General features: G+C 33.0%; 1 protein-coding gene across 2 annotated transcripts in view; it reads left to right on the top strand.

Annotated features, from left to right (window-relative positions):
• Positions 1-27,024, top strand: part of LOC100644388 (Kv channel-interacting protein 4) — a 185,186-nt gene that overhangs the window by 149,603 nt on the left and 8,559 nt on the right. For both annotated transcript variants that reach the window (XM_003393304.4, XM_048404796.1), the window contains 2 exons: positions 7,833-7,906; positions 18,747-18,959. In XM_003393304.4, coding sequence (XP_003393352.1) covers positions 7,833-7,906; positions 18,747-18,959 — 287 coding nt within the window. The remainder of the gene's footprint in view (positions 1-7,832; positions 7,907-18,746; positions 18,960-27,024) is intronic.

The raw sequence follows: 27,024 nt of genomic DNA, 5'->3' as shown, positions 1-27,024 counted from the left end.
GAAGATAACAGAACCTTTTAAACCGTGTTGTAGAACAAAATTACTGCACCGCAAAAAGTTGTTCGTAACAAAAAAAAATTTTGTGGAAAATCCTTCAATTCTCCTATATAAAAAAAGTTGATATATGTATGCGGAGAGCAATATAGTACCGGTAGAAGTTAAATTATAGTACGAAATCGTTCGTAGTCGACGTTCTAATATTCAAAGTCTTTAATCCGCAACGAAAAGAGTAAATTTATTGTTAAACGCGATTTTGAGAAAGCATTAGAAGTTTTATTGGTTTGACTAAGGTAAAAACCTAAGATTTTTGGTCAACGATTATTTTAAACGTGTATATCGGATTTTAAACTCAATCTTGATGGCATTATCGATTAAAGCATTTTTGTTGGCAACGAGCACACATGGCTGAAGTGTCGTACTACTTTGTACGCAGCTGTAAGTACACAAGACGACCTTCGATCCCCTGATAGTGACAATTTCTCTTCGCGAACAATTTTATGGCTGAGTGCTGCATGTCGTATCGATACCGTCATTTGTTTGTCGTTCGATACAAAAGGAAGAACGATCGAGAATTTACGGAGGACAAACCTCAAAATCTGAGAAAAAATGTTCCAACAAGCGTACAAATTCCAACCGTTTATTCTTCGTCGACGAAAACCAACAATATGCAATGATTTATGTAGCCTTAAAACTCTAACTTTATTTATGGAAAAACTCTAAACAAAACGTTAAAGCAGAAACTTTTTTTAATTAAAAATTTAAGAGGCACATATTTAGCTACAGTGTATTTATGAGCTTTTATCTAAAGCAATGTAGATAAATTTAAGAAAGAAGAATTACAATTTTGTCATATATTATAATAGAAAAAATATTTATTTCTATAAGGAAAATTAAGGAACAGGAATTTATTTATACTTAAATCATATAAATATTTCAGTAGTGAAATTTTAAATAATTAGATTCTATTGAAAGGTAATTAAATTATATTTCTACTTCGTTAGTAATAGTAAATAAATGTGAAATCCACATAGTTTTTCGTAAATCTCGATAGTAATTACCGAGAGGATAAATTCGACTATTCCATACGCGGTTGTTTTGCATAATAGTTGCGTGTACAACAGCTATAGTATCTCACGTGTTACAATTTCACCTCCAACATTTCCTACAATTTATAGGTGTAGGATATTAGTTTCATTTACATTCGCGATAGTAACGTCAAGGAAGATCATCAAACTGATTGCTGTAAAATTATTGTTATCGGGAAAAATTATGATATACTAAAAATTCATTACAAACGCTAAATAGAGTTTATTATTATTAGCTTCCTATCTTACAAATGTAATTAACTTTCACTACAAATAGCAACTTTATTGTAATTATAATATTTTATTACCATTATATATAATCATGATTATTAATTATAATATTCATTAGTAAAAATATAAAAAGGATAAAACAAAATTATTTTTACCCTTAATAGAGAGAGATAGAGAGAGAGAGAGCTTTAAGCATTCATTAAATAAGAAACGAAAATAAATTATCTATTTAAACAATTAAATTATTATCGCCAATAGAGCAAGTTATAATTTTAATGTACTTTTTGTTCTAAGAGTGACAATAAAAGCAGCACTAGTCCATACTATCAAATATGGCAAATAGAATTCAATTGACTACCTGAAACTTTTGGATGTAAGATATATCCGATGGCAACATGGTTCTGGCATTTCGTCGGTTCTACTCATACCAGCCAGACTTGATACCAGATGTTCAGTTTCACGATCGACTAAATTATAACTCAGCGACGCGACGACTCGATCAATTACTTCTAATTCTGCGACTACTGTAAATCCATTTTCAAGTCCTTCTATACAACACGTAGTATGTTCATGAGTCTCTTATTGTGTCTTTTCGATCTATATCAAGAAATCCCGACAATTCCATCATTAATCGAATTTGCGTGAATAAAAGTAAACCTATACGTAAAGATTCTCGCCTGTAACTCTCTGTGAGATCAGTTGTTTCTCTGAAAAATAGCCTTCTTTCTTTGTTTGTCATTTTTCGAAAACTAAGTGCCTGATTTGGTGCAGCTCTGATGAGATAACCTTCCTGAAGTAAAACGGTTGATTAAATCCGGAATTTGTGGAGCAGAAATATTTTGTCAAAAACCTCGAAGAGCTTATTATATTTCTTTTCTCTCTTTTCATTTTTTCATGTTGTATTAGGAAGCTTGTGCTACCCAATCGGCGCTGACCCGAATACAGCGTCGCAAAGCACAGTGAGTTTTATGACTGTTAATCTGGGTTTCGCACCATTGTATTCGCCTGTGTTCCTCTGCGTTCCACGTATAACATATGCGATATGATGCGCTATTTTATGTACATATTATATCAAATATTGTACGCTACATCATATAAGAACACCGACTTCGTTATCACAGCCAAATACAGAACTGAGCGACTAGATACATTCTTGTTTCTCATGTTGAAATTTCAATTAAAGGTTTCCATGGTAGCACATTTTTTTGTAGATTCTCAACATTTTCATGAATGCACGTTGCCAAAATCGAAATTTCGAAATTTCAGTATTATAAAAAATACGTGTTCTGTGTAGGAATTTAAGAGCAATATACTTAATTAGGTCACTCTCGTACATTTTTGTTTCGTTTCCAATAAAACAACCGAACAATTTCAAAAAATAATTTGATTAATGATATTTGCTTGACAGAAACAGTTATAATATTAGGAAAATAATACATGGCTATATATCGAATTTTTTTCAATAACAATCAATTTTCCGTAAGAAAATACAATGCAGAAATATATGGTTGTAAATGCTAGCGGATGTACAAGGGTCAAAAGGATCAGCCGCGAGCGTCTATCCCTGCTTCTTATCAGAGAGATACATGTTTGTACTTATCTAAAAGCCCTCAAGCGTTTCGAGAAGGTAAACGAAACTCTCATGTATGTTCGTGCAATGAAATGAGATTTATACCTTTGGATCTGTCGGAGGGAATGTTCAATGACAAAAGGACGTTCTAAGGTTTGGATCGATAGTCGAAAGTCGAAGAGGTGAATTATGACAACACGATACCACTCGTTTTGCTGAATAGTAAATTTTCGCTATAAGGTTGCTTACAGCAGCTATCGTCTAACTTTGGAAAATTGTATATGTCTGATATAGTATAATGTACGATATTTAAATAGATCACATTTAATATCGATATATAAAAATACAATATTTCACGTCAAATATAGATTTGAAATTTTATTCGTGTAGGATTTGAAATCAATTAGATATATTGACATAATAAATATGGCGAAGTATCTTTATAATCTTTGCGAAAAATATTCATTTCCTTAAAAGCTTGGAGCATTATAATTTATATAACAAAGTATTCTCGTTTCAAAATGATCATCTAAATGTTAAAAAGCTAATAATACCCAACGCACGTTTTGAATTATAATTTATATATAAAATTAAATGCTTTAAAGTCACGTTATTCAGTAAAATCTGATCTTTTCAGCGCAATTAAAATAATTTAACTTTTCAACAGTATAAGAATAATTAAAAATCGTTGGCACAGTAATGTTATAAATTGAAAAATGTGAAAATATGATGAGCCTTATTATTAATGGCAGAGAAATACAATTTTTCGAAGCATATAAAAAATACATAATATATTATAATTGCTCCTAGAAAATGAAAAATTAATAATATAAATATGTTTTAAATGCTAAACAATAGAAATATATCGTATAAACTTAGGTGTATTCTTAAAAAAGGTATAAAATATAAAATAATAAAGTAGCCTCTAAAAACGTCCAGTTTCTCGATTTGAAGCTTGTAATATGTAAAATTAGTACAGGTATACGCGCTATAAACCGTTGTTTAGAAAATGAAGTCGAAATTGACTCGTTGTTCAATTTAGAAGATAGTAAAAGTCTATTTTCATCATAAAATAGAATCCTTGTGCGACGAACAAATTTAACTTATAATATGGTTCCCAAATTCTTCCATAGTAAACAGGAAACTCGTATAAAGTTGTAAGAAAGAATATCAGACGAAATGCAAGTGGGGAAAGTTATTGTTAGTATTCAATAGGTATCCATTTCCGTTCTTTAAAAGAATATAACTTCCCAAATCCCTGAAAAATGTAAGTTTGATCTGCAAACTTTTACTCTCCTAAAAAACTATTCATTGCTTTGACAATATCATTCTTCTTTTACTATTCTTTATACTTTTCTCTTATTTCTTCTTCTTCTTCCTCTCTTTTGCCATTATTTATGTAGCAAAAGTATACTCTTATAAAATATTCATATTACACAGCGCAACTAATCTTTAATAAAGAAAATTATTCAAAAACTGATTCTAATTAATTTTTCTAAACTTCATAGATTAGATGAAAAATCAGATGTGTGCAAAATACTCGTGTTTCGAATTTTCAATTCCAAATGGATAATTTCACATTCATTTACTTTTCAATTCCCTATATCGAGTAAAAATTTCGAAAAGAGCTAGAATGTAGATTAGAGTTTGCCTTCGAAGAATTTGGTCTCTGAGCAGGTCTTTTACCATAAAAATATTACCACTTTACCCCCAAGCGCAAACGTCGCTGCATCGAATTCCCGTTCTAGTGAAAAATGTCCCAAGAATTTTCACAGTAAACGAAACTTATCTCAACCGTATAAATATTACTTGAAAAATACAAAAGATATCTTAGACTTTTTATGAGAAACTTTTATTGTTCGATATCAATCGTATTATATTTTTACTAATGTATTCGATTAAATCTATTTTGTTAAACAATCAATGGGATAAAAAAGATCATCAGAATTCATTTACCAACGACAAACGGATAAATTTGATAAGTTTCATAACTTAGAGAAATCTAGTTCAATAACTATTTCCAATTTAATATCGCATGTTTGTATAGACTTGGTACATACATATATACATTTATACGAGCAATATCGTCACTTTGATGGTTTCAATTCCAGTTATATATAGGAATTGAAACCATCCTATAGATATGTACATACGATTTTAATTGGCTATAAACACGAACAGTCAAAGATAAAAACAGAATAAAAATAATTATAATATTCTCGAAAATAAAGATCAATACATGTATTTAAAAAAGAGGACAGTTTGTAGAAAATAAGGAAATTTATAAACATTTAGAAAAGATCTATTTATCATAATAAATAGCTTCCAATGCGCAAATGCAAAAAAAAAGCGATTTTGTTTTTAATTGCAGGTGTTGTAAATTATTTCCCACGAGATACATTCTATTTATGTGTACATACTTCTTTACTTTAAAATCAACGAATTTGCAAATTCTATTAAATATTATATTCTTAAAGGACTCAAAGTTTTTACATTTGGCGGAAAGCTTAAAAATTAGATAAAGAATTAATTAGTATTAATCTCTTTATAGTTTGTGACAGGGTGACATTTGGAACACAAAACTAATTTTTGATTTTTGTCCTGCCATTAAGTAATAGCATATCTGTCTTCCTCTAGAAGCCTAATTCGTACAAGCTTGACAACTTTAACGAGTTAATCTGCTTTACGCTGGTGCTCGTGCTAGCACAAGAGTCCCACTGTGATAATTCGCTGGAAGGAGTCGAGTACTAATTTCTAGACGAATCCTTTCAATTGAAGCAGCACCTCCGAGATTTCTGCTTAAGTAAAGACGAGACTGACATTCCTTAACCTTGACACTTCTCTACGAAAACTCTCCTATAACGAAAGACGTGTAAAATATCGTCGTTCAATTTTTGGAATTATACATTTTATTAAATTGTTATATAATTCTTTTAATCATTTTTTAAAAATGTAATTAACAAGGTCACAAGTAACAAATAACATTTCTCAATGATTTTTCATAATGTTTCCTAATTTGTAGTCGTATTGAATACGTATCTCATTTTCATTCAAGTTTTATCTCATCTTTACATAATTATTTTGGTTATTTTAGCGACTTTGAATGAACATGCTACGAATATGCATATAATAAATGTAAATTTACCAACATTCAGTTGTTTCATAAAATATCAAACTGCTATCCTCGTTTCTTTAAATTCTATACATATATTTCCATTGAAAACTACGAATAATAGATTATTCAAAATGTACTTTTCTCAAAGAATATGTATTATAACTACAAGTTTTCCATAATATCGATTTATATTGTTTGATAGGATAACGATTTTCCTTCGAAGAGAGGCAAAATCGTCACGAAAGAAACGTGTCTCTTCTAACAGAAATAAAGTGGCATCTCCGTCAAATAATTTCGAGTATGAACCTCTGCTCTGAATTGAACTTCTGTTGGACAAGTAGAAGTTATTAGCGCACACCGGTAGAGTTTCAATTTACCATGTTAAATTCGACGATCTGGAAAGGTTTCCTTAGAAAGGTCACCGAGTATTTACCATCTGAGAAATTCAAGTGCTTATTAAGGCTGTACTCCTATGTATATTCGGTAGACGCTCAAAATTATTATTGCCAAGGGTTTTCTTTTCGACGTATCTTCTTTAAAGTAGAAATACGAAGTTAATTTTGATGACGTTTAAAAAATTAACTAAGAATTGTAAAATATTTGCGTTATAAATATTATATTTAAAATACTGTTTCGATCGATGTTTCCCATGCTTGTATATTATGTAGCTTTTCGTTTAGTAATGACATTTTATGTTAACGGAAAATGTGTTAAAGAAGACAGTTCTATCTGTCTCTTGCGGCTGTGACCTTTTTATTATGTGTTACCACTTTTATCTCTTCAACGTCATTTCTAATTCTATGAATGTGAAATCTGTTATTCGTAAATTATATTTATATTGCAATTTATATACAAGACGAAATTATAGAGTCGAGTTGGTACAATTAACACAATAGAATATTCATAGTTTTGTTTTTTTAATTTTATCTACATATATTTCCCTTAAAATTATTCAGTCTTTATCTAAAACACTTTCCAACGTATCAGCAAACTTCCCAACGGTTTCTGTCCCGTGGCTCGTTACACAAAGACTCCACCCTTCGAACAAGATAATTGCCAGATGTCGATACATTTCCACCGAATATTTTCAGCTAGCCTAAGAACCCGCTATAAATCTTAGGATTTATGTAGCTAAGGTTCTCTAAAGGGACAAATAGTCTTTGTTTCAACAGTCCCTACACATACCATCCACTACGGGAAAACACAGGAAATCTGCTTTTCCTTTTCCACGTACGACGCTCCTCGCTAGCAACTTTCTCTCAAGGGTGGTTAACATCCCTTTTCAACCACCAACTCAAAACTTAGCCAATTAACAGCGACGTCCATTTCCCTCACTTTCCGAACTAACACTTTCCTTAACGAATCCGATGATTCCGTATCCTTAGACACACCCAATCACAGTTTTCCTAAGGAGCATCATCGCGACAAAAAATCATTCTGTCGTGATCCGCGAGTTGAGAGACATCGATCCGAATTGATCGTTGGTAGTTGGCCGTAATAGCGAATCCGAATTTCTCGACATCTGGTACAATCGTCCCAATTTGAATCGCACCGCGAAACGTATCACACCGAGCTCGAACTGGTAACCGCGAACCGATAATTGTATCGCGCGTTCTGCGCACGAGTGTACATCACGAACATAAACTAATAAATAATTATTGTTGAACAATATCGAGTGATTCTTCTATACCTGTCACGCACATCACCTCAATAGTTTCGAAGGTACTTGAAAGGATTAACATAAGCAATAATTTATTTTTCCTAGTGAAGTATAACTATACAAGTATTCCACGAACGTGATTAAAATATCTACCTTTATTTACTTTTCCAGCTAATACTAGCCAGTATGCACATTACGTTTTCAACACCTTGGACCAGGACCATAGCGGTATTCTCAGTTTTGAGGTAAGTACGTTCTAGTATGTGTTACATTATTTACTGTTAACTTTATTTACTCGTGTAATTCTATTATCCAAATTCTAAACTATCAAATTAAATAATATTTACTTAAAAATTCGAATGATTAAAAGTATTAAATTATTTCATCTTAAAATAAAATAAATTGGAACGTAAAATTTAAAAAATATATATTCGGTTAAGGTGCAATACTCCGTGTGCTTTAAAAATTCAAAGTGGTTATTGTTATACAACTTAGAAAAAAACTATGGAAATAAAAAAAACAACATAAGAAGCGATAAAACTAAATTTAAGTACTAACTTTAACGAAGAAACAAATACGATATTTGTAGGCAAAAGCTAAAGGAATTTTGTTTCGAGAATCTTTAAAATCTGTCGTAAAAATCTGTTCTAAAAATTCATCGAACATGGAAATAAAAACACTGTAGTATGAAAGCATCGAGATTCATCGTAAACAGTGAAAAATTTGCTTTGAAACTGAATTAAAATCCAATCAGCAGCGTCGTTACTCGGAAAGCTGTTGAAAGTATGTGCAAATAAGGATAGGATATTAACGGCGATCGATTTTCAACAAAGCACTCAATTCTACTTCCAAGGGAAAAAATGAGCCACTTTCAGATCTAATTATTACAAGCCGTAGAAAAAAAAAACTACCAATTCGCAACGTTAACTACATTTAAAACCAGAATTACACTGACAGAAAGTCTCATTATCTACAAGATATCGTATAAACGGAATTGCCCATTATGAACTTTCGATACTCTCAAACGATTGTTACGCATCTTTGTTGCCAGTATTTAAACTGTTAAATTATCATTAGAAAAAATACTTGCCTAAAATATTTTTTAAATATATTTTATTCAGTAATATAGAATGTACAAATACAAATTAACATTAAAAGACGCAAGTGTTGTACGTTGATTTATTGAAGTCAAAGTAAAGGGTGTAGTTTAGTGTGATATCTATATCTACCGTGACCGTAGAACACTATAATTTCTCTGACATAGATGTTCTGATAAATAAGAGAGAATCTACAATAGCACTATGTACTTTAGGAACATGAATCCTTAAAATTACATGTTTTTTTCAACTAAAGATTTAGTAGATTAATGTTTTATAGCACACGTTCATTGAGAAGTATTTCTAAACACATGTTTCTTGTGTCACTTCTCTTCTTCTATTTTGTAATAATGTTTGAGAAAAGAATAAAACTCTCTTACATAGTAACTTAACTAATAACGATATAACCTAATATTTACCATTTCGGAAAGAGGATATGTTATAAATTTCGCGTGGAATCTAAAATATTTAAAATATACAGCAACGATTTAAAGCGAAAACAATTAACATGTCAATGTCGAGACAAAGGAATTTCTGCGCGATAGCACATTGGCAAAAACGAAGTATGATATATAAAATAATATAATAACGTTTACCGCAATAACGTTAAAGGCATAATCGAATATTTCCAGCGCACGCTAACAATACGAAAAAATAATTATAACGATATATTGAAAAGTAGATGTTACTTAACATTATAACGATTAATCGTTAAGTAAAACTACTTGCGTTCCGCTAGCTCCTATAAATTAGAATCCCATGCATCGTTTAAAATCGTTAAGTATACCCATAATCCTCCGTAGATAAACATATTTTTTCACGCTACATCGATAAACTAGGTCGTTTATCTCCAAGCCTGATCTTTTCACCGTTCTACGCTCTTAAAAAGTCTATCTCTATTGCATAATACATTCGTCTGTTAAGTGAAATAGTTGGAACAGTTGTTTGTATATTTGTAAAAATAAAAGCTTCAAGGATGTGATTTCGCATGAATTCTCGATGACCTAGTTTTCATACAAAGAATTGACAATGTAGAGTCAGATTAAGCCATTATACTCGCAGAACAAATACCTTAACGAACGAAATAAAAATGAAAAGATTAATAAGCAAAATATAAAAATGGTTATGATAGCGATAGAGGAAATTTCATTTCCTTTGCTCCGATACGAATTACACATGATAGCGCCATATGACCGATGCTTAAACGTTGTTCATGCATCGCTTGTTGAAGCAAGCATTTCAACGTCCCATATTCATCACGCGAATTATTGTCGCCCTTGTACAATTAGCCATTCGCACCGTTCAATTGGCAAGTGTGCTTCGAACAAATATTCGACGGAGATTAACGATAATTGCCACTAGCAGGATGCCACTAACGAGCACCATAGATCTAACTAAGTTTTCCAATCAATCGATGGTGCAGTCCAATTAATCGATAATTCGCGGTTAATTTGCCGACGGTGCAGCCGTTCCTCCCCTTCTGTTTATTATTTCGAGAATCGAGAAATAAGAAAACTGAGGGGAAGTCGTTCGAAGATAATTACCAACTAACATAATTATCTCTGAACGCTTCGGGCTGAAGATGTACCTTGTGTAATTAAACCTCGGGTTGCCCGAAGCTCACACATTGCAGTAGCTTTTTACATCGCAAACATTTTCTCCCGTCTGTTCTTTTCGTTTTCTTCGGCACACAATAAAGCTTCTACAGTAGCCTTTGACGTCCAACCTCCTTTAATTAACTCCTTTTATCAGATTCTCTTTAACCACGTACACACAGGCTTGTTTATAGAACAATATAAGTCAACTTTCGAGCGTCCGCTCTTTTTGCTGCTCTGACAATGGCGGAAAATCGAAAATGGATTGTGTTCTCGTTGCGGTATGTCTTAACCATATGAGGTTCGATTACAATAAAGCTCTGTATTATATAATAATATTTTCTTTCGTTTTTCCTTTTTTTCTTAATATTAATAATTGACATTATTAACCATTCTACTTTTTTTCACTTAATTAGGTAATTTAATTGAACATATGTTTATACTGGTATTTATGAGATGGTAACATATTAATAAAATATCTAAGAATATCAGCTGACACATCTTCTTTAACAGAAATGTAATTAAAATTTAACTGAAACTCGATAATTAAGATGAAATTCTAGATAAAAAATTATGAATTTCGAAAGAATTAATCGGAAATCTCTTCTCTTAATACGTACCGCTGTGCGTTTGTCTGCAAAGGTGAAATGCAAACTCCAATACTTTGCTCGATGGTATTAAAATTTCTCGAAACATAGTTTCCTCTTTAAAAGTAGAATGTTTCAATTTCAGAGAAGTAAAACCTGAGTCGACATTTTACGTCCTGGAAACTTTCTACGGTTAATAGATCGAACAAATTTATCAGAATGTCCTATGAAATAACATTCCAAAATTATGGAATATCCTTCCAAAATTATGGAATAACCTTCCAACATAACAGAATGTTAGCTTCTTATTTTAGGACAAATAAAATTAACATCACGTCTGAGAATTTACTATAATTTTTAATCAAATATACCGAGATCATATAAAAGCAATAACATTTTTCTCCTTCTTGTCACACGTTTCACCAACGAAAGAAGATTCAAATGTTAATAATACATCGACACTAGAAAAGTTTTACGTTGTAAAATTTCGCGTGTAAAAGAACAGAATATAAATGCTTCACCAGGTCGTTTCAAAGAATCGTTCCCAGCTTTCTTTCACAGTTTCTAAAATTGACCAGGGGAAGACAGCTTTATCCTACGACATACGTTATCTTGAACTGGAACTGCTATTGGTCCAGTAACACTTTCGGGTAATACACGTCCTTATCGAGCCGAATCGCATTACGAGCTCACCCTAAAATCTGCGAACGCGTGCAGATCACCGCTACTGCTTTACGGTACGATACTTTTTGTAGAGAAATTTTTATCTCAGCACGACATGACTCCTCCATCTTCGACTCGATGGTACATTTTGCTTCTACACCGGTCGTCTTCCTCAAGACGACAAAAACGAGTTCACCGATTTTTAGCTCAATCGTATTGTTTTAGAAAGCCTCAATGTATAGTACCTAAGCATGTTTTTAACATAGATGTTTCGAAATTTTTCATTATTTCTCGAAATGCGTTAATAGCATTTTAAAGCAAATTTAAAGTTATTTTTTGTTAATATGTAAATGTAAAAAATTTGATATTTGTGATAAAATACATTTGTACTTTATCTCGATAATCATTTAAAAAAAGTTCTAGAACTGGATGTAAATACTAATCAAATCAGACACATACTTTATGCACTGGTCAAGTAGATTGAGTCTTTCAGTCGATCGATAAATTCAATTTTCGTTAAATAATCATCCATTGCATAGACGTTCATGACTAAATTCACAATGTCCCACTCAATGCGTTTTGTCCTTTAAGCTCAATCGAAATCGTGTTCAACGTTAAATCGCTGGCGGCATAATCACGAAGACCTAAATCAACAATCGCTATTTATTCCGGCGAGCATCGCTGTTTGCGATTAGGACTGTTGCGAATGTATCTGCTATATTTGTGACCAAAGCATTCCTACTTCGGCGTTATAATGCTTACTTACGCTACAGGCTTATTTGCCTACACGTTCACTATACAGCCTTGTTCAAATTGGAAATTAATGTTCGCTATTAAGCTCACTTTACGCAAAAACAAAGTTAGCAAACACATTCTTATTAAGAATGCGAAAATTAAAAAGATGAAGATAAAGGTTTGTGAAAGTAATAGAATATACAGTGAATCTCGAAGGTAATTATACTTTCGCAATTATTGAATTTGACGAATTGAAATAAGCGTATAACATAAATGTAATATAAATTAAAATTTATGCCATAGTGAATTTTTTAATAAATTAATTATGTCACCTATAATCTCTCTCTCTTTCTCTTATAATGTTTCAATATTCGAGGTTGAAATTTTTATTATAAGATGACCTCGAAAATCATTAGTACGCTGCACGTTAATTACCAATTTTTACATTCTTCTATATTAACAACAACTTCGTTGGTCATCTTCAACAACTTACGTATATTAGATTTTCCATGCAAACGCATCTTCAGTTTCATACGACCCCATAGAACAAAAATCTAAAGGCCATAGGTCGAGTAATCGCGGGAAGCATGTCACAGGTTCACCTTTTCCTAACCATTGACCATTAAAAGTTTCGTTCAACGATGCTGTTATAGTATATCTACAGGGACATTATCAAATAGGTCAATGTTTTACTTTTATCACTACAAGATATTATCGTATAATCGAACTGGGTCATCTCGACCTTATAGTATTAATCTTATAAAAAAAAAAAGAAAGGAAAATGTAGCAATAACAATACAAAAAATATATTAGTTTATAACCATGAAACAATTCCGCTGAAACAAAATTGTGCACATTTGACCGGTCAGATCGGAAAAAATTGTACGTTAAAGGATTAACACGCGGAAACAAACAACGTTACAACTGTCTGCTTCCGATCCGACAAAATGCCCGTAACTCGAACATCGAGTATCTTTAACTGGTTCGTGCAACGCACGAAACGCTCTCCATCGATTGCTTTCGAATGAAAAAACGCCGTCGTAACTCAATTTGCCATAATTGAAGCGTGTGCTAATCCAATTTGTCCCATGAGCATGAACTCCAAAGTGCTTTTGGCCGTGGCGTGTACGCGGCGTGACTCGTGTTATAGGGCGTTATTATTAATTCTTTTTACAGTTTTCAATTACATCGTACTGGAAGATGTCGAAGCCATTGTTGCAAAGTTGAGCACGTTGTATACGCGACATCGAATAAAGTACGCGACAAATTACTTCGTTTGTCTTGGTGCACGAAGACAATTTATTCATAAGCGAGGCAGAGGCTGCCTGGCTTTTTACGTTTACTCGTATCATAAAGTTGTCGACGACATGTAGAAGACAATATAACGTGTCTCTTGGTAATAATCAAAACTTCAATGAAAGCGTTCCCGTGGCTAGAATACGACCGAATAGCAGTCGCAAACCGAGTAACAACGTATTATGAAGCACGTTTTTCATGTATTTTTCTTTATTATACTTCGTAACTTCGTTATTTGAAACTTTATTATCCCTTGCGCTGATATCGTGCAGATGATAGTATCTATATACTTTTTTTATACCTATACGATATTATATCTACACTTTTCTTTTTCTAAACTATTTAAATTATATTATAACTAAATTTAGAAGTTTCGATTATTTTCCTTTGTACTAATTTGTATTAAACTGTTGCGTCGTGTAAACGTGGAACAGTCAATTTGATTAACGCAAATGAAGATTTATTAGAAACACGTAAAAAGCCTTGTTTCCAAAGAAAAGCGCGATACAAAGTGCAAAATAAGGATAGAAAAGCGGCTGGAAAGGTCCATGAAAATTTAAACTTTGTACGTAACTAAGATTAAGTATCGTTGCCACTGATTTATTTCGATCTTTGTAACACCTAATAGAAACAACACTTTAGATAGGATTAGTGACTATACATGTAGAAATCAGATTGAACAAATTCTTGGTATTTAAAATCATGGCTTATAAAAGTATAGAGATTAATAGCAGTGCTATATAATACTGATATTTATTTAAAAAATTATGATATTATAAATACCATTATCTGAGAAATATTTGCATAATTCTTATAACATAGCATTCTTGTTATTTACATTTTTACGATATTTTTTGATATATTTTTCGGTCACTAAAATATATTGCTATGCAAAGAGACAGTATAATTTTAAGCATTTCACGTTCTCTTCTCTCTCACGACAATTGTACCCTTCGGTCGTTGGTCTTCACTGACCTACTCCAAGCTTTGACACCTGCATTCTGTTCAATGATAAACGCTGATTCAGCGTTCTCCCTTTTCACTATCGCCAGACTGGTGTGCGTATTTTCAAAGAAAAAGTAGGTCATCATGTTTCCGGAAATTCGATTGCCATTCAGTATCTTTTACAGTTTAAATGTTGCACTTTGAAGTCATCCTTCGGACCAATTGAAATAACAACTTGTAACAAACTGCACTTCCCAAGACACGCTTTTTTTCCCGGTGTTCTATGGATTCGCTCAGAAACGTGACACTTTTCCACCGTACATTTTACATTCAATGTGTAATATCCATTTTATACGGGTTGTTGTTACTAATACAACCGAGAAGAGAATAACTCTATGTAAAAATAATAAGTCGGAAGCATAGAACGAAATTTCATGATTAATAGACAGCTTTGAATATATAATTAAACTCCATACTGTTTTTCTTCCTTTAACAACTTGAAATATTGAATTTCAACCATATCGACTACAAAATTACTAGATAAATTTCATTCACGGATTATTCGTGAATCATTTTAAATACACGTTAAAGTTATTTCAAAATCTATTTTATACATCGTTAAAAAATCTGTATTATTTTAAAATTCCACTATCGTAATATTCCATCGTGAGATACGTGATAATTAGAATCTTTTGCTTCGCCTTGTTGATTTTCATATTCCTTTCCCACTTTTAGTTTCTCATTTATTTTTAACAAAATGCTGTCCGTAAATATAAACGGCTTGCTGTTCGTATACTCGTAAAGAAAATAAATTCGAGGCCTTAAACGCGAACTTCAACGTGAATTTCTCGGTATATGATAAAATTTGAACCGACTGCGTAATTCCTCTTTATGAAACTTTTCTCTCAATTTTGCAAAAAATCCGCTTCCTGTTCTCATCTTTCGCTTTCCTCGTTTCATCTCTCGAACCCGTTAGTGCTCTTTGCTCTCTATGCTGTTCGAAATGAGCCACGCTAATAGCGCCGACGAATACATCTCTTTAATGTATAAAGAAGTTACTAACAACGTACTGTTCGTACTGTGATATGGTATCCTTTAAAATTAAGGGAAAATTTTGGTCTCTTTAATCACAGTATTTATGCGCTTGTGCTTGTCGCTTTAAGCCGTTTTGCAAAGGTAATTCATTAAAAGGAGGAAATTCGTTTAAAATTAAAAGATTCTCCTGGATAAAAGAACCGTGGAATTCTTCGTATGTTTAGGGGCAAAGTAATGCATGCAAATGCATGTACAAATTATCAAATCGTGTTGTACTTCCTTGCGAATGAAGATACATAAATATGTATTTAAAATTACACATAAATATCGAACGTTTTAATTAAATTGATATATATCTGTAACCTAGTTTTAACGTATCGAGAGTAATAACTAGACAAAAATTATGAAAAATGAAAATAACTTCGGAATCATAGAATACCCGCAGAATTTTCGAGAAATTAATTTTCTACACAGAACAAATATCGTCTACTAACTAGAAATATTTACAGTGTCACGTTAAACGATCTCACACTTTTGATCTTTAATGGAGCCCTTTTTTGTGATAATTTAAATTTCGCTGAAAGCACGAAACGCTTGGTCTATTTTAAAACGCCATGCAACGTCAATGCCCACTTTTCTTGGTGAGTGTAGTCGAAATTGCGCTTTCGCATATGTAGAGCGTACGGAAACGGAGACACAGTGTCGCTGCAATCATTCTCTTCCGGCGTAAAGTCAAGCGTGAACGAGTGGTACAATGGAACAGAGACGAAAGCTACTACGAGCCAGCTCCTCCATCTTCTATCGCCATTCAAACTTCTGCTAGAATTTCCATAATAATTATTGCGTCTGCATTGGAAATAGTTAGTCTGTGGTTCGAGCTACTTGTACGCCTAACGCCCACGTTTTATTTACCGCGATAATTCTCTGGTATTTTTCATTTTCGCTCGATATATTTTAATTTTGTACAGAACGCAATTTATTTACGAAGTTACGAACGTAGAACTCAGAGCAACGTCGATCCACGGCTCATTTTTTCTTTTTTTTTTCAAGCAAAACGCCGTTTTGGCTTCCTGGTTTTCTGCTCAATGTATTTCAGCCCTTTTGGCAGAGTGAAATTTACTTAGAAAATTACAAATGAGCAACTCGTAACAAAAACGAACCTTCTCCGCGTTTGCCTTCTTTTAAAAAAACAAAAGGATACTTTAGTACCTTTAGTTTCAATATATGTATTTGAGTTTTTTAATAAAATATTCACATCGTAGGGAAACCGCTTAAATCGTTAGGTAGAATCTCATAGCGAAGATATTTTCCAGAGAATCTATCGATTTTCAGTCAAATGAACCAAGGCACAAATCAGTCTTTTATAACAGTGATTACCGTTTCTTGATTTTTACTAAATTAATTCGTACGCTTTGGTAAAATCCACATAGTGTTATTATAAATCGATGAAAATGCGTGAATGTTTATGATCGTTAATGTGTCTGCTGATTTCATAAGAAGATTGTAAATATCGTTTTCCATCGTCAATTTACCGCTAATTCGTGCATCATATTTTAGTAACACATTCGCGTATTGTTAATAAAAATCCTGCAAGCTGTCCACGTACTTATGAGCAGCAGTGTACGCTTTCACATCGTAGCGAGTTTCCGGCTCGTAAGTTGGCGAACTGGCATTAAAGTTTATTACCCGTGGGACGATGTAGTATCTGTCGTTATCGTCGGACAGTCAATTATCGCGCGATTAAATGGGCTTTTCGCGTGTGCACTTTGATTTCGATTTAATCTCTTTCTCGCGTGAACAAAATCGAAATTTTACGAAAGCGATACAGCGGCTACCAACGTCTTCTTACGTTAATGGATTTCTCGTTACATCTATTTTTTGGTATCAAGCGAGAGGAACTCGAAAACATTATTTTAATCACTATCTTTTGTGCGATATCAGTAACGCGGAATACGATAATGCGTATAGTCGGGTAATGACAAAACTCGTGTAAGAAACGGTGAATAATTCGATACGTTTTACATTCTTGTTCCGAAACGAAAATTGTCATGCCTCTGAGATAGAAAAATTCGTCTATTTTACTGTGAAAACAACATTAATTGTACAAATTAAAATCAAATACCTTGAAATTAAATGGTTCAAAGTCGAGATCACGTACGAGCAAAGAAGTGGGATGAAGATTAAATATAATTTCAATGCAATAAATAATATAATTAGTTAAATAAATTAATAAATAAATTACTTAAATACAATAAACAATGCCGATCGATCTATTATAAATAGTTATGTAATATATCTACAAACATTGATAGAAACACAAGTTTTAAATCTCGTCGTAATGGGCTGTTTCAATAAAACAGTTCCCTAGGTGATAGAGAGCTCTAGATATCAATGGCTTTCCCAATTAAACGACATACCATTAGTTGCAGTCTATATTCTATGGTATGGTATCATCCAATCGAAATGAAGGTGTAAATCGAATTTTAACTAAAGTATACAAGCTAAATCCACGATAATCTATTTAAATCGACTTCTCGTTCATTAATTAAACACACGAACGATGTTCGTGGTATTTTATTCCCTTTTCCATTCTCTATCGTGAATATTTCATTACGTTTCAATTCCTATGATATTCATAACGCAGCAACTGAATATATCAACAATTTCGAAACTTTATTTTTCGAAGCGCGATTATATTAATTATACTAATGATCAATAATATTAGTGAAAATTGACGAGAGCCAAGAATAACGAAAACAACTTTTGCTTTTAATAAATAAAATTCCGTCATAGATAATAAAAAAGAAAAAAACGGACGGAAGATTGTAATCGTTTATAATAATAATCATCGTGTCTAACCAAAATCATTTAAGCTATGATGTGAATTTTTATACTTCGACTTTTTAAATTTTTGTTATAACAGTTATAGACAGACTTCTATTCTGAATATTCTGGTACGTTAATTTAACGCACGATGCTCATTTCCAATATTCATATTTCATATCGTTTTATTGTTTCTCCTCTTCGTTCTCTATTATGGACATTTTGTCCGTGCACGAAATAGCGAACAATTCCAATATACGAGATGTGGTATCTAATACAGCAAAGACCAATTTTATTCCGATGTTGTAGGACTTCGTTACTGGTCTCAGCATACTGTCTCGTGGTTCCATCGACGAGAAGCTGCGCTGGACGTTTTCCCTTTACGACATCAATGGCGACGGTTGCATCACAAGGGAGGAAATGACGGACATCGTGACAGCTGTATACGAGCTGATGGGAAAATTTTCTGACCCGAATATGGACCATGACGGTGTACGAGAGAAAGTAGATCGAATGTTTCAGGTATGAATTTTTCCCTATTGTGCAGATTTCCTTATCGTGCAGATATTCATGCGCGAACTTTGATTAAAGTTCGATTAAAGTTTGCACAACGGTAGTACATTACGTTACATTATTGTGTTCGTATGTTACATGTTACACCAATACGTTAATTAGAAACTTAATGTGCAACCCTTGGTACATAATTAAATTCATAAACCTTCCCTAGAGAACGATTCGATATAAAACTCAGTATAAAGTGCAATTTAAAATATCATAAATCAAAAAGCAATTTTAAAACACATCGCGATAAATTAAATTAAAAAACTTTCGCGGCAAAGAAGAACATTGCTTGCGGTTAAATTACAGTTAGTGAAGTACAGAATCTCAAAGTTTCGAAACACAAATCGGTACTTTATAACATTTCTTACGAGTTATTTAATATAAAATGAAACTTTGTCAGCTATTACGTACTTACATCTGTACATGCTATTTCTGTACTTTTCTCCATATGATATTACTCTTGTGCCATGTTTCATGAACATCGAAAGCATATTCGTTCCATAGACCATCTGACAAAGCATCAGCTGTATACTGTCGGAAAACTACGTACATAGAAATATTGTAAAAGAAAAGTTATAATTATTTTCTTCTTATTATGCATTCATCATTCGCGTCGAAATTACTTTGTTAGCCTTACTATTAAATTAAAAAGAACAGACATATACAGGGTGGTTGGTAACTGGTGGTACAAGCGGAAAGGAGGTGATTCTACGCAAAAAAAGAAGTTGAAAATATAGAATAATAATTTTTCGTTTGAGGCTCTGTTTTTGAGAAAGTCGACTTTGAATTTTCGCTCGGTACGCGTACTCTTTATCACGTCTCGTTATAACGGAAAATATTATTGTAGCCTTCCATACTTTAAAACAATCGAATACGTTAGAAAGTGTTCATAGAAATTTAATTAGAAGAGCAGAAGTTTGTGTTCGGCAGAATGGGCAACATATGAGATCCGTTATAACGCGATGTGATAAAGTGCACGCGTACCGAGCAAAAATTCAAAGTTGATTTTCTCGAAAACAAAGCCTCAAACGAAAAATTTTTATTCTATATTTTCGACTTCTTTTTTCGCGTAGAATCACCCCCTTTCCGCTTGTACCACCAGTTACCAACCACCCTGTATATACGTTAGAACATGGATCGAGTAGCAGTATAATATTTTCTCATTTGAACACGTTCATTTGAAATTGTTACAAGTATACATGGTAAGCTTCATTGTACATCGTACAATCGTGTTACGAGAAATTCCGATTTTTATCTTTGTACAAAGTACATCAAACAGCTTAACCTATATAGTTGACAATTAATTTGTCGAATTGAAGAGTCGCCGGTACAGTGCGACAGCTAGAAAATCGATGAGCTACCCGATGATCTTTCATCATAGAGGGTAACAATAGACAGAAAGTTTTCACAGGCTTTGACAAGCTTGTTCGTTCACTTTGACGAAGGAAAACGAGTGCTCGTAAAGCATCCAGTCGATTTCAATGATGCAAGGAAAAGCCTTTCTTTTTAGCGACTGTCACATTGTTAGCCGCGAATGACAATGTCTGCGATGATGTACTCGTACCCTTGTCTCTGTTATCTTTTTTCTACGTCGGATAAAAGGCGATTCGTTTCAGCGAGACAATTTTGGTGCGAACCCCATACCACTGATTTATGAGAAAGAAGTTCCTGTTATCCTTCGTCTTGAGATGTTCTCAATTTCAATTGAATATTTTACGAAAAGAAAAGATAAATATATCATAGTATAATTACGATCATTCTTTTTTACCAATACTTTTTTTTACTAATTTGCAAGAGTAATATTCAACAAGTAAGTGTATCAAAGCACGTGTATGTCCAAATATTTAGAAAATCTTTCAAATACGTAACATAATCGTATTAGTAATTATGAAAATAGCCTAATCGCGAGTTAAAAACTAGAAGAGATTGAACTTGTTATTTATTTTCTGTTACATCAATTTACATTATAATAACATGGAAACATCTTTTAAGATACATATCTAATAAATTGGATAGATTACGTTGCAATAAATTGAACTGTAAAATAAAGTTCATAGACATACAGTTAAAGCAAAATATATATTTACACTAAATATCACTAAATATTGTTTTCTTCCAGAATTATTTCAAGCTTTGCCGATATTATTATAATATTCGACTCTCATTACAGTGATGCTGGAACTTTAGAATGTTTCATACAGTATGTACGATATACACATAAAAATTTTCTACGACAAGCGTTCACAGTTCGAAGTGGCTTTCGTGAGCCACTGTATATGTACGTAGAGTAAACGAATTAACAAGCAATTCAACGGTAAAATACTGTAATTATTTGTTGCATAATCAATTGATAATTTCCAATCTTCGTCTCGAGTGCTTGCTGTAGCTTGATCATGTTTATGCGCAAACGTCATGAATGTTAAACTTTTGCCAAGAGGAATGGTGACGCGAATTTATTGGCAAAGCTCGTACGAAATCCAAGGGTAAACGGCTTGTTTACGGTTACCGGTTTTCGCGTTCACATATGCATGCACATATATGCACAAAGAGCTAAGAGAACTAACAAACACGAACCGGGGGATGAGTGGCGAGGAAACTAGTACGATTCTAACGTGAAATCGCATTGCAAAACATGCACTGACGTGCACTGACTAAATGTTCAAAGTTCTCTAAGCGCTTCGTAGTCTATACTTTTTGAATCTTGTTGCTAAAGCTACCGAACTTCGCCGTGTTCATTCGACAAAATGTTCATTAGTTCTATGAAATTCAGGAATATGAACGCTTCATTCGACGCCAGATCAATGAAACTTGGAGATATATATCCATATCTTCGTTATAATCAGATTATCGATTTTTACATATTTATATCAAGCGTGAAAAAAAGAAAAAGAAAAAGACACAAGAACGAACGTAAGTTTAAAAGTATATGGTCGTATGCTTGGAACTAGAGAAGAGAAAATTATATGAATCCTAACAATTTATTCGCTGCAATCATATTCTTAGCATTATTTCCGATACTCTTATTGACTTTTTATTAAATCTACATGAGACACGAACGTTAGAAATATTCTTATACATCAACACGTAATTTTTCGATTTTCCTATGACCTACAAAACAGATGTATTCTTGCATTTTCGACGAACGAGGACAGAAGCAACCGGCAGCAACATGGAATTGCCAATTTAAAGTTTGTTCCTCCACGATACAAAAGAAGAATACGAAGTTTAAAGTGGTTGATATTTCGTTTCTATCGATTACTTTTCTTCATCGGTATCCAATACCAGTACACTTTACTGTCCAACGTGTCCGAATGAATTACTGTACTTCTTTATAGGTATTGTACTTCCATAAGAAACTGCAAAAAGGATATTATACTACAAATTTGTACTTGTGTTGTATAAGAATTGTTTCGTTGAAAATACATAAGCGTATATACGTATCTACACAGACCAAATTCACAATCCTAATAACGAAATAGCAAACGTATTCGCATTGAAACTCTGACAACACCTTTGTCACAACGGCGTTCTTCCTGCTTCCGGTATACGATTCCGGGTTTCAACAAACGACGATGACGCTTCGTGGTGCGGTAGATACAATCGGTGCTAATTAATCAGTAAGAAAGCAGATGTAACTGATGTGAGCAGCTACGCCATACGCCGTTCGTTACTCCGTATAGACTTTTAATTAAAAATGAGCAACGTATAGAACGTAGAGAAAGGATCGAGGTTTAAATCAGATCCATTGTTTCTAAAAGCCGCTACCGAGCTTTCGAGAGCTCTTTACGCCCAGTCAAACATGCGGATCATGTTATGTTTAAAAACAGGGTCAAGCGGCTTCAATGATGTACACAAATAAATTTAAATTAGTTACTTAGCGCGACGAGATACTTTCAAGATTTTAAGACTTCGAGATTTTAAATAATCGTAGATTATTGATTTCACCTAAAGCGATATTTTATATTTATGCCAGAGTTGCGTCTATTTTTAATCATTAACGGCATGATTTTGTCAAATATAGTGAAAGGTCTTGAAAATGCCAATTCACTGTTGCCACAATATTAGAGTTTGGATCTCAGAATGCCGCACCGTACGATTAATAACACGAATATAAAATTACAATGTTAAAGTAAAGATGAATATTATCTGTTTTGCTATTTTATTGTCTTCGAAATTTAGCCTCAAAATGCCTCAAAATTAATTACATCCAAAATGTTCGTTTACACGCGGTGACCATTTACAAAATTGTTTCTTCTCTTATTAACAATATCATTATCATTTGTTGGCAGAGTTATTAAATCTCGTACGAACGAAACAGTAAATTAAAATAAAAAGAGCTTCTTAATTTATCGCAGGAAATTACATTATGAAAGTCTATACGTTTCTAATTAATGAAATCTAAAAACATGTTTGATTAAAGAGTATCACATCACATAATATGAATATTGAATTTATGTTTATATGAAGAACCTACGTTTCGATAAATGTGACGGCGTCCATTACGTTATTGAATGATGCACGATAAAATGCAATATACGAATTCCAATGCACAAATTGATGAATGTAAATTTTTATTTCTCGATTTACCTGGCCAATAAAACACATGAAATAAAATATACGTTACTAATAATACTCATACGTTATTAATATTCATAATTCGACGACCTTCTTTTAAAACTGCCAATTTAACGATATCCTCTTTTTACTTAAAATTATTAAACAACACCAGTCGTTAAATAACAACAAACACGTTATTAAATAACGTGTCGTTAGAGCTTTCGCGTGTCATTAGAAGAAAACTTCACTTGGGAAAACTGATACCGACTGCAACACAACACAATATCTACCAAGTTTAATGAAGTGTTAGCTTAGAACCATGATTAATAGCAACGTCCAAAGTAAGCTTGTTATTAAATTTCTCCTTCTAGTTTTCTAAAGTAAATCTATATCATTGAAAACTAAAATATTCCGTATTAATTTTTACTCGATATGTACATAATATTTATTCTGTATAAACGTGTGAAAGATGTCAAAATGGCAGCGCGCTATTTAAAGAAAACAGAGAAGGAGGAAAGCAAAGCATCACAGTTAAAGTGACATGTGGAAACGTAGAAGAGGAGAACAAATATCGAAGGTCGGAACAGGAAAGAATGTGTAAAATCTGCAAGAAGGATATTGGGACGTTAAAACATCTGGTGGTAGACTGCACCGGGGTAGAAAGAATACAACACGAGTGTGGAAAAGATTCTGACGGATGAAAGATAGGAGCAGGAAAGAATAAGGATAGAAAGAGACGGAGAAAGAAATTGTGGAAGAAATACCCAAGATTAAAAGGTGCAATAAGCAGACGGTTAGCAATAGGGGCTGCTGACGGAAATAATAGTTTTAGAATAGGAAGAACTTCTGGCGTGCTCTGTAACTCTTAGTATGTAGTAACTGGGTTAAGGATAACATAAGAATAAAGGAAGGACGAATGAGAAGGTGTGTGATTAAAAAAATCGTAAGCGAGTCGAGCTTTTCGTTAAGAAAATCCACGTCAAAATGAAATAAATTATTATTATTGCTATTTATTCAAAATACTGAAATCAATGAACTCAACTATATTTGGATAAGATTTTTAATAATTTAATAAAATTATTTAGTTTTTAATCGTATGAAAAATTATACTTATACATATACAGGTCAATTCAATTTATTGAAATTTTATATTATTATATAATATTATTATTCAATATATTACAATCAAAGTTTGAAGGATACTTTGATTTTAATTTTGTAAGACGTACGTGATTATTATAAGTGTCACTTTCCATTATCCAAGGGAAATTCTGTACAAACACAGCGTACTATCGATTAGCAATAAGCTAGTATCCGTGGCATTCGATTTCTGCAGTTTGCGAAACACGGTTCTCGAATTACACACGAGCTTTGCAGATACCATCCTTTTGTCTTCAACCATTTCTCCTAGAATACTAATGAGCGCCGACGTTTTCAGCATAGTGTGTAACGTTTCAACGTAGTTTGAACTTTACATTCAGTCAAAGCATTAACCACTTACGCAAAAGTTTACGTTCTCTAGTTCGGACGTTTAACATCATTAATTACCAAATTTGTAAGGGTTAAAGGAAACTTGGAAATTTTACAAAATACCATTAACTTTAAAAATTTTAAATAACAGATATTTTCAGCGCATTAAAAACTGAAACGTACCGATAATAAGGTTTCTTATGAAATTATTATCGCTCTCACGTGATACAACATTACTTGCTCTCTCCAAATTTCATAAAATTGTAGGATCTGGATGGAGCATGAAGTAATAACGAGGGAAATGTTACGCAGATTCTTAAATTTCCTTTTTGTAGTTACGATATAAATTCAGTAGAATTCAATAATAATAATTCTTCTCGTGTAAAGTCATGAGAAAAAAATTACAAATAAAATGTTTCGTTAACGTACGTAACTCTGATCTCTAACACGTTAACTGCCCGGTGGTCATCGGTTATGGTAAGTATTTTAGAATAATTAAAATAAAATAAATTTCATGGATAACATTGTCAAAAAATGAAGAGTATTCAAAGGCAGTATAATGTTTTCTAAAAATTAAATGCCGTGGTATAATATATTTCAATCTATTTGAGCTTCCAGGGCAAAATATAGTCAAATGAAAAAGTTTCCCGAATTTCTCTTCGTGTTACAATGGATAAATATATTAGGTTGTCCGAAAAGTGTCTTTCTTTCGCAAACGTGCTTCTTACAACAGTGTACCTTCATACAAACGTGAAACCAAATCTGTGAAATATCGCGTCGTTTATCTCAACAGAACAAAATGGATCCTACGTAATTCGACAAAATAATATAAAACAAAATACATTGTACGTCTATTATTTCCTCATAAAACGAAAGAAACTTTTCGGACAACCTAATACATACTATGCATCTACATATATGCATATATCGTGAATCGTAGACCTTTTTGGCACGATACATATCTGCGATAGATTATAGTATTTTGTCTTTTTTCTATGGCGGCACTCGACAGTAAACTTTCCATTTGTTAGAATATTTACAATCAATTCTCGTTAAGAATTTTCAGTAATTTCATCTGGCGTGATACAATGACATGGTTTATAATAGTTTATATTGTTGATTCTAGTTGGATCTAATGATTCAATCTAAAGGGTATTTTCTTTTTAGTCTGCGGATTTGGTCCGTCGTGTCAAGTAGTTGGCTGACTAATGGGTTGTGATGGTTGTTGATCCTTGTGTTATATCTGCTTCAGAATTTGTATATTTCTTCTTTGACTGTGGGTATCTTGAGATCGCGGTGGATTGTTTTTTTGGTAACATACCAAGGTGCATTTATTAGGGATCTTAGCGTTTTCGATTGGAAGCGTTGAAGTATTTCAATGTTGGAATTACTTGCTGTTGAAGACCCTATTCCTGCCAGGAATCACAAGATGATTGCCAGGTGCCGATACATTCGTACCGAATATTTTCAGCTAGCCTAAGGACCCGCTATAAATCTTAGGATTTATTTTAGCTAAGGTCCTCCAAAGAGACAAATAGTCTTTGTTTTATCAGTCTCTAAGTCTACCACCTACTACGGGAAATCTGCTTTCTCTCACGTACGACGCTTCCCGCTGGCAACTTAGCCAAAACACAAAATTAGCCAATAAACAGAGACGTACATTTCCCTCACTTTCCGAACCAAAGCTTTACTCAACGAATCCGATGATCTCGCATCCTTAGATACACCCCATCACAGTTTTCCTTCGCAGCATCATCGTGACGGAAAGTCAGTCTGTTACATAGAGTCGACACACAACGGTCGTTACAATCGCACGGTCCCAGTCAATCAACGCTCCAAGCCTTTGGCATCTCGCGCAATCATCGCCAAACTCCCGTCGCATCAAAACACATTGACCAGTAGCCTAACTGTTAACCGCGAGTTCTGCGCGTCAGTGTACGCCCAGAATATATTGTGAAATAAATATTTATTGTTGAATATATCTAAGTATTCCTTCCGC

This window comes from Bombus terrestris, chromosome 1, assembly GCF_910591885.1.
Source record: "Bombus terrestris chromosome 1, iyBomTerr1.2, whole genome shotgun sequence".
In the NCBI taxonomy this organism is placed as follows: domain Eukaryota; kingdom Metazoa; phylum Arthropoda; class Insecta; order Hymenoptera; family Apidae; genus Bombus; species Bombus terrestris.
This window is presented reverse-complemented; position numbering and strand designations above follow the sequence as displayed.